This window comes from Mustelus asterias, chromosome 4 (assembly GCF_964213995.1).
Source record: "Mustelus asterias chromosome 4, sMusAst1.hap1.1, whole genome shotgun sequence".
In the NCBI taxonomy this organism is placed as follows: Eukaryota; Metazoa; Chordata; class Chondrichthyes; order Carcharhiniformes; family Triakidae; genus Mustelus; species Mustelus asterias.
This window is the reverse complement of record NC_135804.1, coordinates 65006644-65023568: the sequence shown is the minus strand read 5'-3', so window position 1 is coordinate 65023568 and position 16925 is coordinate 65006644. Positions and strand designations below refer to the sequence as shown.

General features: G+C 43.2%; 1 protein-coding gene across 10 annotated transcripts in view; it reads left to right on the top strand.

Annotated features, from left to right (window-relative positions):
* Nucleotides 1-11024: 11024 nt before the first annotated feature.
* cnot1 (CCR4-NOT transcription complex, subunit 1) overlaps nt 11025-16925 on the top strand; it is a 204249-nt gene continuing 198348 nt past the window's right edge. For 4 of the 10 annotated variants that reach the window (XM_078211154.1, XM_078211152.1, XM_078211153.1 and 1 more), the window contains exon 1: nt 11026-12134. In XM_078211154.1, the coding sequence (XP_078067280.1) occupies nt 12033-12134 (102 nt within the window). In that variant the 5' untranslated portion in view covers nt 11026-12032. Of the gene's footprint in view, nt 12135-16925 lie in introns of all 10 variants that reach the window. The other 6 variants (XM_078211150.1, XM_078211147.1, XM_078211148.1 and 3 more) reach the window with 4 other exon arrangements.

Genomic DNA, 16925 nt, shown 5'->3' with positions numbered 1-16925 from the left:
CTTCAAGTTAAAACATGCAGTAACCGAAATGCTGCAGGAAGCTAGTCAGAGCTTGAGGCACTTTAAAATAAGGGCAGACCCAGAACAATAAGTCTGATAATAAGGTCAGCCACAGATGGGAACATAAATACATAAATGCAACATCAGCCACTGAATGTATAGATCAAAACCAGTCATTGATAGAGGAAATGTATCCATTCTATGAACAATGCTATGTTAACTGCCCATGTCTGTACCTGTCTGCTTGTAATGATGTGTTAACTACCGATGTCCGTAATCTGCCAACTCAACTTATAACGATATGTTAAACGGCTAATGTCCGTACTACCTATTGTCTAAAAGGTATAAAAATGATCAACTGCCATTGTATAATTGAGAAGGGAGCTGCCAAGTACTGCGGAGTACCAGTGCTTTCTCCCGAAGCTTCGTGTCCGAAATAAAACTGTATTGTTGAAACCTCCAAGTCTAACTCCGGTGGTAAATTTCCCACAACACACCCCATTGAATTAGGAATTATGGAAAGGTATAATGGCACATTAAAGACCAAATTTGCAAAACTATGCAATGAGACAGGAATGAAGTGGCCAGGTGCATTACCTCTGGTACCAATGAGTATGAGAATGACAACGCACCAAAAGATAGGTCGAAGCCCATATAAAATCCTGATAGGAAGACCTACGAGCTCTGGAATAAACCCGAACTGGAACCAATAATCAGTTAGTCTACATGAAGTAAGTAATGAATGGGTACAATACTGTCTTACGCTAATGAAAAATTTGAGATCCATTCACACACAGGTTAAAGAAGCTCAACCCCTGCTGAACAACAAACTCTGTCACCAGATAAAACCAGGAGACTAGGTCCTGTTAAAGGTCTTCAAGAAAAGGACTCCCAACTTGTACACTCTGTAATTGTGTCACCTAATGTTTGAAATGTTACTATTATTATAAAATATGACCAAGCATGTTTACCCAAATGGTGTAACATCAGTTAGATCCAAATGAAACTGGAAAAGATGACAAACAGGAAGGAATTGGGAACCATTCTGGGAGGAGTAGGGACAGGAATAGGCGTTATTAATGCAATGGATTTGGAAACCTTACAAAACAAAATACAAATGATGGGATCATTGATAGGAAAAGGGTATGGGATTGGATCAAAACTGACAGACGCAAGTACCAAGCCACACCTTATAGATTGGTACCCAGATAAGATGCAGTGGAAACAAATAAAGGGAGTAGGTAAAGAACAGGAAAAGGTTAATGAAACTTCTACTCAAGAACAGGATTACACATTCTGTTGAAGAAAAGAAATTGTACAAGAGCAAGATGAGAAAGACATGCTGTGGGAGGGGATTTGAGGCTAGCTCGAAAAGTAACAATTAGGAAAGAAAGAGTTAAGATGATTTTCACCCAACATGAAGATGTTAATAGTTTGATCGTGTGTGGGTGCAATTACCTTGGAGGTTCAGCTTCATTGTTCCCAGGAGCAGGCTGAGGGTAAGAGAGTTGGTTTTCTGACTTTAATTAATTATTTATGTTTTCAGTTAATTTTGGATTTAAAATCGGAGGTTTTTTTCATAACCGGAAGTAGGCCCAGGAGAGGCCTGGGGAAGTTTTTGGAGGGTTTAAAAGCGCATCAAAGTATACAGCGGGCAGCAGAGTGAGTGGGAAGTTGAGTGAGCTGTCAGGGCTTTGGCTCACAGGGCTTGGACGAGCAGGGGTGAGTTTTTGTTTCCTTACATTCTTATTAACTTTTCACTGTCTTACTTGACATAAAGTGTCCAGTATGAGTGTGAAACCAGTGTGTTGTTCCTAGTGTAGGGTGTGGGAGGTCCTGGAGGCATCTGGTCTCCCGGACATCCACATCTGTGAGGGGTGTGTCGAGCTGCGGTTCCTGAGGGACCATGTTAGGGAGCTGGAACTGCAGCTCGAGGATCTTAGGCTGACGAGGGAGAATGAGGAGGTGATAGACAAGAGCTATCATCAGGTGGTCACACCAGGGCCACGGGAGGAGGCCAAGTGGGTGACAGCCAGGAAGGGTAAGGCTAGGGTGGTTGAGAGCAGCCCGGTGGATTTGCCCCTGCATAACAAGTACTCCTGCTTGAGTACTGCTGGGGGGGACAGCCCGCCTGGGGGAAGCAGCAGTGGCCGTGTCTCCAGAGTGGAGTCCAGCCCTGTAACTCAGAGGGCTAAGGAAAAGAGGAGGAAGGCGGTATTAATCGGGGACTCGATGATGAAGGGGACAGAGGCGTTTCTGCGGAGGTAGGCGGGAGTCTCGCATGGTGGTCTGCCTCCCTGGGGCCGGGATCCAGGATGTCGCTAGTCGCGTCCCGGAAATCCTGAGGTGGGAGGGAGAGGAGCCTGAGGTAGAGGTACATATTGGTACCGCTGATGTGGGTAGGAAGGGAGAAGGGGTCATGAAAAGGGAGTACAGGGAATTAGGGAGACAGCTGAGAAAGAGGAAAGCAAAGGTAGTAATCTCAGGATTACTGCCTGTGCCACGGGAAGGTGAGGGCAGGAATGGAGTGAGGTGGAAGATGAATGTGTGGCTGAGGGACTGGTGCAGGGGGCAGGGATTCAGGTTCCTGGACCATTGGGACCTCTTTAGGGGCAGGGGTGATCTGTATACAAAAAACGGGTGGAACTTGAATCACAGGGGGACCAATATCCTGGCCGGTAGGTTGGCTAAGGCTACTGGGGAGAATTTAAACTAGATAGGTTGGGGGGAGGGGAGCTAGAAGAGTTGACTAGGATCAAGGAACTAATTGATGGGGGGGAGGATGCAGGGGTAAGGGGAATTACAAAATTAATGGTAGAGGAGAGGGTGCAAGTGAATGAAGGCGGTAATTTAGATAAGGGAGTAGAGGGAGAGGGTGTTCGCGACTCATCAAAGCGGGTCCAGATAAAAGTTGGAATAAGGACACTTTGCCTGAATGCACGAAGCATTCGGAACAAGGTAAATGAGTTGATGGTGCAAATCAGCACAAGTGGGTACGATCTAGTGGCCATTACAGAAACGTGGCTGAAAGGTGACCAGGACTGGGAGATGAATATCCAGGGGTATCAGGCGTTTAGGAAGAATAGACAGGAAGGAAAAGGCGGTGGGGTCGCGCTATTAATAAGAGATAATATCAGGGTAGTACTGAGGGATGACATAGGCTCTGAGGAACAAAACGTGGAATCATTATGGGTAGAGATGAGGAATAGTAGAGGGAGAAAGACACTAGTAGGTGTGGTATATAGGCCCCCAAATAATAATGTTGAGGTAGGGAGGGCTATAAACAAGCAGATAAGGGATGCGTGTAAAAACGGAATGGCAATTATCATGGGGGACTTCAACATGCACATTGACTGGCAGACTCAAGTCGGTAAGGGTGGAATGGAGAAAGAGTTCTTAGGATGCTGTCGGGATAGTTTCCTTGAACAGCATGTTACGGAACCGACGAGGGAACGAGCTATTTTGGATCTGGTATTGTGTAACGAGGTAGGTAGAATTAAGGATCTTATTGTGAAGGACCCTCTTGGGTCTAGTGACCACAATATGGTCGAATTTCTGATTCAGATGGAAGAGGAGAAAGTTTGGTCCCAAACCAGTGTCCTCTGTTTGAACAGAGGGAAATATGATAGGATGAGGGATGAATTGGCTAAGGTAGACTGGGAGAGCAGGCTGGCAGGTAGGATAGCTGAGGAACAGTGGAGGATTTTTAAGGAGATCCTTTTCAGTTCTCAGCAAAAACATATTCCAGCAAAAAACAAGGATTGTAAGAAAAGGGAGAACCAGCCGTGGATAACGAAGGAAATAAAGGAGAGTATTAAAATAAAAACAGCTGCGTACAGAGTGGCCAAAAATAGTGGAGAAACAAGTGATTGGGAAAAATTTAAGAAACAACAAAGAGAGACTAAGAAAGCGATAAAGAAAGGAAGGATAGACTATGAAGCTAGGCTAGCAATTAATATAAAAAATGATAGTAAAAGTTTTTATAAATATATAAAAAGGAATAGAGTGGCTAGAGTGAATGTTGGACCCTTGAAGGACGAGAGGGGGGAGTTAATAGTGGGAAATGAGGATATGGCTGAGTCTTTAAATACGTTTTTTGTGTCGGTCTTCACGGTGGAGGACACAAATAGTTTGCCAAATATTAACGATAGAGGGTTGGCAGCAGGAGAAATACTTAATACAATTAATGTTACCAGAGAGGCAGTGCTGGGTAGACTAATGGGACTGAAGGTGGACAAGTCCCCGGGTCCGGATGGAATGCATCCCAGGGTATTGAAAGAAATGTCAGAGGTAATAGTGGATGCGTTAGTGATTATTTATCAAAACTCGTTGCATTCTGGGGTAGTGCCGGTTGATTGGAAAACGGCTAATGTTACGCCGCTGTTTAAAAAAGGAAGGAGACAAAAGGCGGGTAACTATAGGCCGGTCAGCTTAACGTCTGTAGTAGGGAAAATGCTGGAATCCATTATTAAAGAGGAGATAGCAGGGCATCTGGATAGAAATGGTTCGATCAATCAGACGCAGCATGGATTCATGAGGGGAAAGTCGTGCTTGACGAACATGTTGGATTTTTATGAAGATGTGACTAGGGCGGTTGATGGAGGAGAACCGGTGGATGCGGTGTTTTTGGATTTCCAAAAGGCGTTTGATAAGGTGCCCCATAAAAGGCTGCTGAAGAAGATTAGGGCACACGGAGTTGGGGGTAGTGTGTTAAAGTGGATTGGGGACTGGCTATCCGACAGGAAGCAAAGAGTCGGAATAAATGGGTGTTTTTCCGGTTGGAGGAAGGTAACTAGTGGCGTGCCGCAGGGATCGGTACTCGGGCCGCAACTGTTTACCATTTATATAGATGATCTGGAGGAGGGGACGGAGTGTAGGGTAACGAAGTTTGCAGACGACACAAAGATAAGTGGAAAAGTGAATCGTGTGGAGGACGGAGAAGATCTGCAGAGAGATTTGAACAGGCTGAGTGAGTGGGCGAGGATATGGCAAATGGAATATAACGTTGATAAATGCGAGGTTATACACTTTGGAGGAAATAATAACAAATGGGATTACTATCTCAATGGAAACAAATTAAAACATGCTACCGTGCAAAGGGACCTGGGGGTCCTTGTGCATGAGACGCAAAAGCCCAGGTTGCAGGTACAACAGGTGATCAAGAAGGCAAATGGGATGTTGGCCTATATCGCGAGGGGGATAGAATATAAAAGCAGGGATGTCTTGATGCACCTGTACAGGGCATTGGTGAGGCCGCAGCTGGAATACTGTGTGCAGTATTGGTCCCCTTATATGAGGAAGGATATATTGGCATTGGAGGGAGTGCAGAGAAGGTTCACCAGGTTGATACCGGAGATGAGGGGTTTGGATTATGAGGAGAGGCTGAGGAGATTGGGTTTGTACTCGTTGGAGTTTAGAAGGATGAGGGGGGATCTTATGGAGACTTATAAGATAATGCGGGGGCTGGATAGGGTGGAGGCGGAGAGATTCTTTCCACTTAGTAAGGAAGTTAAAACTAGAGGACACAGCCTCAAAATAAAGGTTTAAGACAGAGTTGAGGAGGAACTTCTTCTCCCAGAGGGTGGTGAATCTCTGGAATTCTCTGCCCACTGAGGTGGTGGAGGCTACCTCGCTGAATATGTTTAAAGCGCGGATGGATGGATTCCTGATCGGTAAGGGAATTAAGGGTTATGGGGATCAGGCGGGTAAGTGGTACTGATCCACGTTAGATCAGCCATGATCTTATTGAATGGCGGGGCAGGCTCGAGGGGCTAGATGGCCTACTCCTGCTCCTATTTCTTATGTTATGTAATTAACTGAAATGAAAATCAGTTATTGTGATTTTGAATGTGAAATGCTTTATGTTTAAATTAAGAGGAATTTAAATAATATATTTTAACATTTTTAAAATGAATCTGTATTTCAATCAAGCGAATGCTGCAGATATTAGTGATATAAATTCTTAAGCTCATAACTTAGTCAGCAGAGAAAATACAATGTTTCAAATTTGGTACAGTTGGTGAAACAAATTATATCAATAACAATGGAGCCTATGTTGACAAAGCATGAAATGATATCAAGCTTCGGGCCCAAGTTTGATATTATCTATGCTTTAGCAATTTGCCGATGATTAGGTAGACATGGAATGGCATTCTTAGTAACATAAAGATTAGGAGATGGTCTATGCCAAATAGGTGGTGATCTGGAATTGGAATAGGCCAATAGAATGTCACTATATTAGGTGGCGTATCGCAGTTGGTTGAGGTAATCTGTTATAATAAGATTGACACATTAATAAAATGAAATTGTATTAAGCTAATTAGTAGGAAAAACTTAGATAAGAAAAAAGTATAATTGTATTGGATTTTGGCACAAAGTTTGAGATCTTTGGAAAGACTTTGTGGCACTCTGTACCGCTTGGCAATCTGAAGACTGTAGACTAATGTCTTTCGTTTGTTTTATATGTTTTTAATAAATTTTAACACGCTTTAAGCTGAGAAATTTGTCTTTGCAAGATTTAATTTTCAAGAATACTTAGTTTTTCTAAGAAATCAGGCTACCATTTGAAAATTCCCCACTTCACATGTCTATACTGGCCGAGGATGGGATGCTTTATTTAACTTTACCGATCAGCAATTGCAAATTGAACCAGATTTAAAATACACAAGATGTGATACCTCAGAATGTAATTTTACTATGCAAGCTGTGAATGTTACAAAAGCTCATGCATGGTGTGAATTTGTAGTTCTACCTCACTTGTTTGGAGAAGCCTTTTGAGTTTAAAGGAAACTGGATTGATAAGAAAAATAATACTTGCATGGGAAAAGAATGCATGAAATGGCCTAACTGTAGGCTGTGTCCTGTACATTCTCCTATACATGAACCATGTAGTTTTAACCACTCTGAAGGAAACTGATTGTGGACTAGGATAATATACCCCCAGGCCACTGTCCGTGAAATTGTACAAAATAAAGCCTGCATCACCAGCTCACATGACAGATGGGCAATGATAAGAACCACCCATAGTTGAATGTTGTGGTGAAATATACACTATTTTGACACCTTTGATAATCAAGCTTGCTGGCTTGGTGGGTGGAGGAATGTTGAGTTCTATCATAAAGTGGCTCAGATTGAAATTTTATCACCAATGGTTAACTAGAAAGACTGCAGACATTTCTCAAGAACAATGTAAAGATCAACTAAGCCTTGCAATGAAGAGGAAAACAATTAAGTGAAGCCAGAGCTATAATCATCTACTCTCAAAATGAACTTGTACGCTTATCTGATGAAATATCCTCCCTGACGGTACATTACTGGTTGAACATTTTTAAGGGATGGTCCCCAAAGGCCTCCGCTGTATTATCCTTGCTTGTACATCCTATTGTTGTAATGATGATAGTGACTGGATTATTGCTAATTTTTATCTGAACATTATGGTGTAAAAGTTCGACACCTTGTAAACTCAGTAATGACATTAAGTGGTATTTTTATGGCAAGAGAAAGGGTGCCATTAAGGGACGAAGTAAGTAAAATTGTGCTTGTAAAGCACAAAAGGAGGGACCGAGAAAGTAGAATATAAATAAAGGTCTAACTCAGAAAATATGGGTTAGCATGACTCGGATAAAATGAAGGCATACAAAGAATGGAATGCTCTGGGAAAAGAAAAGCTAGTGTCTCAAGGTGTGTAGGTGAGATGGATTAGCCATGGTATGTGTATGGGGTTAGGGGGAAGGGCCTGGGCAAGATATTCTGTCAGAGAGTTAGTGCAGACTCAATGGACCAAATGGCCTTCTTCAGCACTGTATGGATTCCATGATTGATATTTGCTGCTCTTCTCAAGGTATATATGTGAAATGATGATCATTCTGTACTGGGCTGAGTCTTGGGAATTCGCTGCTTATCATACTGAATATAAAGTTGAAAATTCTCAATAAAAATATTTTTAAAAAATGCTGTGGGTCTGAAGTCATATGTAGGCCAGACCAGGTAAGGGTGGCAGATTTCCTTCTCTAAAGGACATTCGTAAACCAGATGGATTTTTATGACAATCAATGATAGCATTGTGGTCACCATTACTGAGATTAGCTTTTAATTCCGGATTTATTAGCTGAATTTAAGTTCCAACAACAGCCGTCCCTCAGCCTGGGCCTCTGGAGATGGTCTCCCCTCAAATTCAACTGTTACACTTTGTTTGCAATGACCTCCTCTATACTGACATATCCATGTGTCACCTTCTACTGTTTACTTTTGTACGCCTTGTTTAAGCCACACCCAAGTTACAAATACTAATTCAGCTTTGTGCTTACAGTAGTTAGCACTTATTCAGGCAATCACTTACAACGGAATGACAGTGAATTGTTACTGACGTGCAGTTCCTGTTAGCTTGTCCGATCTTCAATGGATTTACAATTTCCCAAAGTGTGGTCTGCTGACCAAGGGTAGTCCATGATTTTCACTCCAGGTGGTTCGTGAGCTGGGCCAAAATGCAGGTCACTGTGCAATGCCACAGCTGAAGCCACATAAAAGAACAGACAGAATCCTCATCCCTACCATTCATGTGACATCACACAATTGGACCAACTCCCACGCGGGAGGCACGTGAGCAACAGCAAAATAATGATCTATTATTACAACATTCAACTGCAAGATTGAATGGCTGAAAACAAAGAGAAACCAGTTGAATGTGGAGCCCATCATGAAACTTAAACTCCCCAGCTTAGAACCAAAAACAACACAATTTTTCCCATTAATGTTTTTCTTCCCATTCATTTTGATGAGGTTTGTTTTGCAGGCAAATGAAAATGGGCGGGGGTACACCCAGAGTTTTTGCTCTGCCTACGAAGTCTGCAGATGAAAAGGTTTGAGGACCTTTTTAAAAAACATTTAGAACACATTTCCTCAGGAAATTTGGAAGCTGCTGAGCATGTGGAACTCAAATTTAGGGGTTGAGGCAAAGATGTGGAGGGAATGTGAAGAGAAACCTTATGTAGCAAGTGGCAATAATCTGGAAATCACTGCCAGTGAGGGGGTTTCAAGCAGAAAGAATTAATGATTTCAAAAGGAAATTGGATAGGCATTTGAAGGAAATAAATCTGCAGAGCTATAGAAAGTAAATGGGGGAGTGGGGCTAACTGGGATGTTTCAGAGCGCTGGCATGTACCCAACAGGCTGAATGGCCTCCCTCTATGCCATCAATAACCTACAATCTATATCTATGATTGATAACTCATTACCACAGAGCGACTGAAACAAAGAATGTTGACACACATTTATGGGAGATTTGATGCAGGGATGAGGAAAGCGTGGTAAAGAAACAACAGACATTGAAGAGGGTTTGTCTGGTGTAGAATCCCCCAGGTGAGACAATGAGAGTGGAAAAGGGTTTGTGTGGAGTAGAATTCCCAGGCGAGATGTCAGAGTCTCTGCAATCTTCTCTTCCTTGTGTCACAGTGTCGCCTTGGATACATCTCATCTGGGCAACTTCTCCACTAAAACCACTAACACCTCCTCTCTCAATGTTAATCTGTTTAGTTATATCATAGTCCCCTTCCCTGCTTTCTATATCTACATTGTCCTTTTCCATAGTGAACACAGATGCAAAATACTCATTTAATACCTCATAATGACTTTTGGCTCCACACACAAATTGCCACTTTGGCCCCTACTCTTTCCCTGAATACCCTCTTGCCTTTAATTACTTGTAAAACACCCTGGAATTTTACTTTTCCCCGTGTGTTTTTTTCCATGTTCCCTCTTTTGCTATCCTAATTTCTTTATTAAGTATCACCTGCACTTTATATAGTACTCTAAGGAATCCAGTGAATTGGCCATGAACCTCCCTTTTTTCCTTATCCAATGCTGAATATCCCTTGAGATCCAGGGTTCTCTGGAGTTTTTGATACTACCTTGTTGGTGTGGGGTAGAATCCCCCAGGAGAGACAATGAAAGTGGAAGAGGGTTTGTGTGTGGGGAGTGTAGGGAGACCAAAGGCCTCGGACTGGTGCCATGGACCCAGTCACATGAGCACAATTAGCTCCATATGTGGAACCCTCACATATTCATTGTTTATATTAAAACATAAGTTACCCTGAAATCTCGGTTTTTCTGTCGAAACAAATGCTTTGGCCAGAATTATATGCCATAATTTAAACTTCACATGAAACAAATATTTTTAGATTTAAATATAGAGGGTAACTTAGGAACTTATGCTAACATAAAGTAGTTTTTAACGTGATTAAAATGTAAATAAAATACACAACTCAATGAGGAACCACAGCCAGCGAGCGTTGAACCATAACCACTGCGGTGAAGGAGGTAGAGCGAGCGGTTTGTGAATGGTCCCTGCAGGTGGGGGAGGGGGAAAGGAAGAGGCGGGGCTTGTGATTGGCCCAGGAGGGAGGAGACGAAGAGGATTGGCTCCGACGTGAAAGGGTGGGGTTTAGTGGCCCTGGCGGGGCGGGGTTTCTGATCAACTCCCAGCGTTCGGCAGCGGACAGAGGAGGGGGCGGGGTTTACTGTTGACGGGGGGGGGTCGGGAGGGCATTGAAACTGACCGTGGAGGGGATGTGCGATAGGCTCTTGTGGAGTAGGGGCGTGGTTTGTGACGGTTTCCGGCGGGTTGGGGGTGGGCCATGATGAGTCGGAGCGGGGGGGGGGCTTTGTGATTGACAAGAGCTGGATTTCAGATTGGTTGTGGCGCGTTGGAGGCGCGATTTGTAATTGATCGGGGCGGGGCGGCCAGACTATGGCGGGGTCGGGGCAGATTTATGATTGGCTGAGGCGGGTGGGAGCGTGGTCTGTGATTGGCCGGGCGAGGAGGGACGTGATCTGTGATTGGCTGGACTGAGGTGGGGGGGCGGGCAATGTGATTGGATGAGGCGGGGCCTGTGATTGGCTGGGGCTGAGGTGGGGGCGGGGAGCGGTGGCGCCTTCACTCGAACGTTGTAAAAAGAGGATCATCGCGGGGGGGTGGGGGGTTGCAGGCAGGGGGCGGAACATGACAAAAAAAATGACATATTTAAAAAAATAAAATAACAAACTTTAAACACAAAACCCACATTCTTCCCCGCTTCAACCCACTCACCGGAAACCCCTCAAACTTTATCCCCCTCCTCCCTCCATCAAAAACTCGGAGCAGTCTCGCTCTCGCCCGTCTAATCGCGCGACTAATCGGCGGGCTCGGGGTTGTTTTCCTCCTGGTATCGGGCATCCTCTCCTTAAAACTAGAGAAAATCAATTGAAGTGGCAATTTTATTTTCGTTTGAATACAATAAGTATTGGGTGGGCGCTGAAAGTTTTCTGAGGAATATATATTTTATTGAGTTTTTTTTTGTGTTATTGTGTTTGTCGATGGTTCCAAGATGGCGCAGTGAGTGAGTGAGTGAGGGAGCGAGCGAGGCCCCGCCGCCCGCCCGCCATTTGCAGCCGCTCGACACCGTGCCCCGCCAGCGACAGCGACACCGAGCCCCGACCCACACTACCCTCCCCCCACCCCCTCCCCTCCTTCCTTCCTTCCCCCCACCCCCTGTTTCCCTTCCCCTCCGGCCAATCCCCCTCCCCATTTCTCAGTCTCTCTCTCTCTCTAACCCTTACCGGCAGAGCAAGCGCCATGTTCGGGCTACACGGAGGAGGAGGAGGAGGAAGAGCGACAGCGGGAGAAAAGTGAGCGAGGGAGCCCGGCGACAGGCTGAAGAAAAAAAGAGAGTGAGTGAGAGAGACTGACGGACGGACGGGGGGGGGGGCCCTGAGTCTTGAACTGAACTGGAGCGGAGCGGAAGCGGAGCAAACACTGTGTGAAGTGACCATTGGAGCGGCGGACTCTTCCCGTGAGAACATTTAGAAGGAGTTCCCTCCCCCCAGCCCCACTCCCCCCACCAAAAAAAAATAACCCTCCCTCCTTCCATCGTTGTATATTTAAAGAAAGAGAGAGAGGAAAGGCGCTGAAGAGAAAAGATAAATTTTTCTTTTTCCAGTAAAAGAAAGGGGAATAATGACCATTTCCCGCTTTCCTCAGCTGACCGCCCCGACCAGCAATGAATCTTGACTCGTTATCGCTGGCCTTGTCTCAAATCAGCTACCTTGTGGACAACCTGACCAAGAAGAATTACAAATCCAGCCAGCAGGAGATCTCTCATGTGAGTTTTCTTTTTTTTGTCCCTTTCCTCCCCCCCCCCCCCCCAAGAAACAAGTCTCTCGCACACTGTACGGGAGGCCCAGGGAGCCTGAGGCCTCTTGTCTTTCACAGAGAAAGAGAAAGTGTGTATGTGTGAGAGAGGGAGGGATGGGAGACAAACTATAATGTAACTTAATTTAAAAAAATAACTCGTGGTTGAACGGTGACTTTGCAGACTGATCGCCTCCTTTTAATTACAAAACATTAATCCCAGTAAGAAAGTAGAGAGGCGAATAGGAACTCACATGGTGAAGTCTGGGCCTACGAAAAGTTAATGGTTAGGCATTGCATTAAAACGTTTAACGTTTCGTTGGAAAGTCAACTACTTAGTCGCTGAAACAGATGGCAGAAAGTTTTTTTCACGTTTGGGAAACATTAGGCTTGTTGTAAGAGGTTCAACTCGGTGAGTTACTAACTCATTCAGGAGTGAGGCCTAGTAAAGGGATCAGTGGGGGAAGGGAAGGAATGGAGTTGATGTGTATGGTATGTAAAACTGGATCTGAAAGTAATTCAGTCCAACAATACCTTAAGCTTGACGATGTAGCTTTCTCAATCGGTAAAGGTTATGTATTTAATCTCTTCCTCTTTAATCTACAAAAGATTTCAATTAAAGTATGCAGATTCATTGGCAACCTAGCTATGACTCATTATGTTCCCAATTTTGAAATACTCTGCTACACTTAAATCCTATTCTATCTTCATTTGATGAGTTCCTTGGTCCAACTTTCAAGTTGAGGGAAACTTCTAGTTTAACTTAACTTATGACCCACCGGACTGCAAAAACAAATAATCACTGGATTTTAAAAGCAAATCACTCTCTGGAAGTGTTATCTAAGTGCAGGTCTCTCACTTTTTAAAGTTGAGTACACGTGTGTTAGCCATTGGAAGGAAATGGAAGTTGTAGGAAATATCAGATACTTGAATGGGAGCTCCAAAGGCAAAAACCGTGTTGGGAGTTTTGTTTTTAAGCTGGAATAGAAAAGCTGGATTTGGGCCTAAATGGAGAATGATAAAGACTTGAATTTGGAAACAATCATGTAGTTTGCAAATATGCTGAATGTTTATAAACAAAAGATGCAATTTTGTTACTTGATCATTAATTATTCAGAAAATGGAAGAATTATTCATAATTCAATTATTGTTGCATGGCATAACAGTTTGAAATAAAATGCTGGAAATACTCAGGTAAGGCAGCATGTGTTGGGGGGAGGGGGGGGGGGGTGTGTGCACGGTAGGCAAGTGTGTTGGTCACTTTTCATCCAATCAATTTGTAATTTGAACCCCACTAGTTTTTGTCATGGTTCAATGTTTAAACCGGAAGATTCAACTGAGTTCCGAAACTTGGTGAACTTTTTGGACAAATTTGTATGCGATGAGATGTGTAATCTTGAATTGACTTCTGTGCATCTAAAAGAATTAAACTTAATGTGCTTAGGTCCTTGCTTAGGTGCAAATTTATTAATTGCATATAAAGTTGGCCTCACTCATAAAGTTTGGATAGTTTATAGTTGTCAGAGCTATTTCAGCAAAAATATAATGGATCAGCAAAAATGGTGTCAGGAAATGTAGTAAGACAGTATACAAAGAACCCCCTTTCCCTCTTTTTAGTGGACAAAAAAGGCTTTGTTTCTAATCTCCCTTCTCACCCAATGGTCTCCTCAGCCACTTGAATAGGTGTCATATCTCCAGTAGTTGAGGGAGGATTAAGTCTGATTGAATTTGGCCTAAATAAGCCAGGTTCTTGCTACTCGATGTGAGCTCCCTTAAGGGCAAGTTGAGAGGTCACACGACACCATGCTGCTCCTTCATCTGATGAAGTGACGAAGGAGCAGTGTTCCGAAAGCTTATGATTTCAAATAAACCTGTTGGACTATGACCTGGTGTTGTGTGACCTCTCATTTCGTCTACCCAGTCCAACATCGGCATCTCCACATCATAGCCCTTAAGGGTAATATCTTAGATCACCATTGTGATTGTTACCTTCATTTGATTTGCATCTTGTACCAAATATAAAATGGTTGGGGAAAGATTTGATCTGGAGTTTGGGATACGTTGCATCTTGATGATGCAGGAGCAATATTTTGGAATTGTTTTTGCACCAATTGAAAAGATGTAGGTAGTCATTCTTTTTCTCATTGTTAGGAAGCCAATAGTAAAAGTGCATTTTTTTGGTGATGCACGAAAGGCTTTTGAGAGATTTTGCAAATAATTGGCATACTGTTATTGTTTTGTTTGGTACCGATTGAATATTATTGTATACGTTACATTAAAAAACCTTGCAGCTATAAAGTCTTCAAAGGAGTTCCTGCCAGAGATCCTGTGTTGTCCGTTGCTGGATGTTTTGTATGGTGACATTGGTGAGGCCAAAGTGGTACTTGACTGGGTTGTGATCATACTGATCATTATGCCTGTAAACTGTCAAATCAACATAGTGTGGGGTTACGGGGATAGGGCCTGGATGGGATTGTGATCGGTACAGACTTGATGGGCCGAATGGCCGCCTCCTGTACTGTAGGAATTTTATGAATTAAAAATATCAAGTTTGAGAAGATTTTGATGTCCATAATTTTTTAAAAATGCTTTTCACCTCTTAAAGGGTTTCATTCACAGAAGCTTTATCTTTGAGGCAGGAGTTAAAAATACGTTTCACGTAAAGCCCACCTCTACAGCTTTGAATACGAAGAGCTAGAACTAATTGTACTCGGCTCAGAAACAGAAGCTGTTGTAATTCCTCTTTTGGACAGCTAAATTAAGCCACTTCTGTAATTGATCGTTAAAGCACAACAAAAATGATCCACTTGGGTGAGATATGATGGCACCATACCCAAAGGATCCATGCCTTCTGGAGCCAAGGCAAAAAAGGGAGGAAATATGGTTATGGTGATACATATTTAAAATGGATATCCATCTCTATTTTAGTCTTGATCTCTCTCGACCTTTAGTTGAAGAACCCAGCAAAATTTAACTTCAGTCAAATGTCTTAAGTTTGAGGCTTCATTGATTATTAGGGATATTTTCCATTTTTAAGCAGCTTTTTATTCTAAGAGAGCATAAATTGGACTTAAATATTTATTTATTCGGTTCGCGTGACTGGGTGCATTGGCCATGCTAAATTCTCCCTAGGTGTAGGGGGCACGGTGACACAGTGGGTAGCACTGCTGCATCACAGCACCAGGGTCCTGGTTCGATTCAGCCTTTGGGTCATTTTCTATGTGGAGTTTGCACATTTTCCCTGTGTCTGTGTGGGTTTCCTCCCGCACACCAAAGATAGGTTGATTGGCCATGCCAAGTTGCCTCTTAGTGTCCCGGGATGTGTCGATTAGCGGGATTAGCATGGTAAATGTGTGGGGTTGTGGGGGATAGGGCCTGGGGTGGGATTGTTATCGGTGCATACTCGATGGGCTGAATGGCCTCCTGCGCTGTAGGGTTCCTATGATTTCTATAAAACTCAAAGATGGAGCGTCTATATTCCAAAGATTCAAAGATGTGCAGGTTAGGTTGATTGGCCATGCTAAATTGACCCTAGTTTCAGGGGGAATTAGGGTAAATATGTGACGTTATGGGAATAGGGCCTGGGTGGGATTGTGGTCGGTGCAGACGTCATGGGGCAAATGGCCTTCTGCACTGTAGGGATTCTATGAGTGTACCTGAACAGGCGTTGGAATCCCCTAGGCGTTTGAGATTTTCACAATAACTTCATTGCAATGTTAATGTAAGCCTACTTGTGACTAATCAATAAACTTTAAAGAGTAGAGTTTAACATTTACCAGTATTGTTGAGAGTTCTCAGTCGTGATCAGGGATAGTTAACGGGCCTTCCTGGCAGTGAGGCATACTGGTGGTTTTGCAAGTCCCTGAAGTGAGATTCCAGTGAATCTGTTATTCTCTTGAAAACCTATATCCTTCTAACAGTGGAATTCCAGCAAGACTTCGGTAATCTGAGGTCGTTAGGGTTTATATAGACTAATTATTACCTCCTGGATTTTGCGTTGTATTCCTCATGAGAAAGTGAGTTTCCTTAGCTTTTTTTCTGGCTTATCAGCTTGAGATGCTGCTTTTAATGTCCTTTGAACCTATTATCCCCGAGTTCCTTTATCCTTCTGCTGAAATGCACCTACTTCCATTCATGGCACAATTACTTTTTAACCAGAACGTATCACATCACAGTTACATTGGCTAAATAAAAATGGCAGTCCAGTTCAATTTCTCTATCTTATTAATTGTTTAGAAGACACATTAGATGTTATCAATATCTCTGATTATGGTATAAGATATTATTTCCTTGTTAGAACCCTTATTAAGGAAATAATGCCAGGACACTTGGAAAGTCAACATGCAATCTGTCACAGTAGTTTTATGCAAGGTAAATCGTGTTTGACTAATTTGCTAGAGTTCTTTGAAGATGTAACAAGCGAAGTGGATAACAAGAATTCTGTAGATGTAACACATCTGGACTTCTAGAAGGCATTTGATAAAGTGCCACACAGAAGGTTAATACACAAGGTAAGATCACATGGGGTTAGGGATAATTTACTAGCTTGGATAGAGGACTGACTAACCAACACAAAACAGTGTTGGGATAAATGGGTCTTTTTCTGGTTGGCAAGGTGTAACTAATGGAATGCCACAATGTTCAGTTCTTGGGGCCCCAACTACTTATCATCTGTATTAATGACTTGGATGCAGGGATCGAAGGTACTTCAGCAAAATTTGCAGATGACACTAAAATAGGTGGGATAGTAAATTGTGATAAA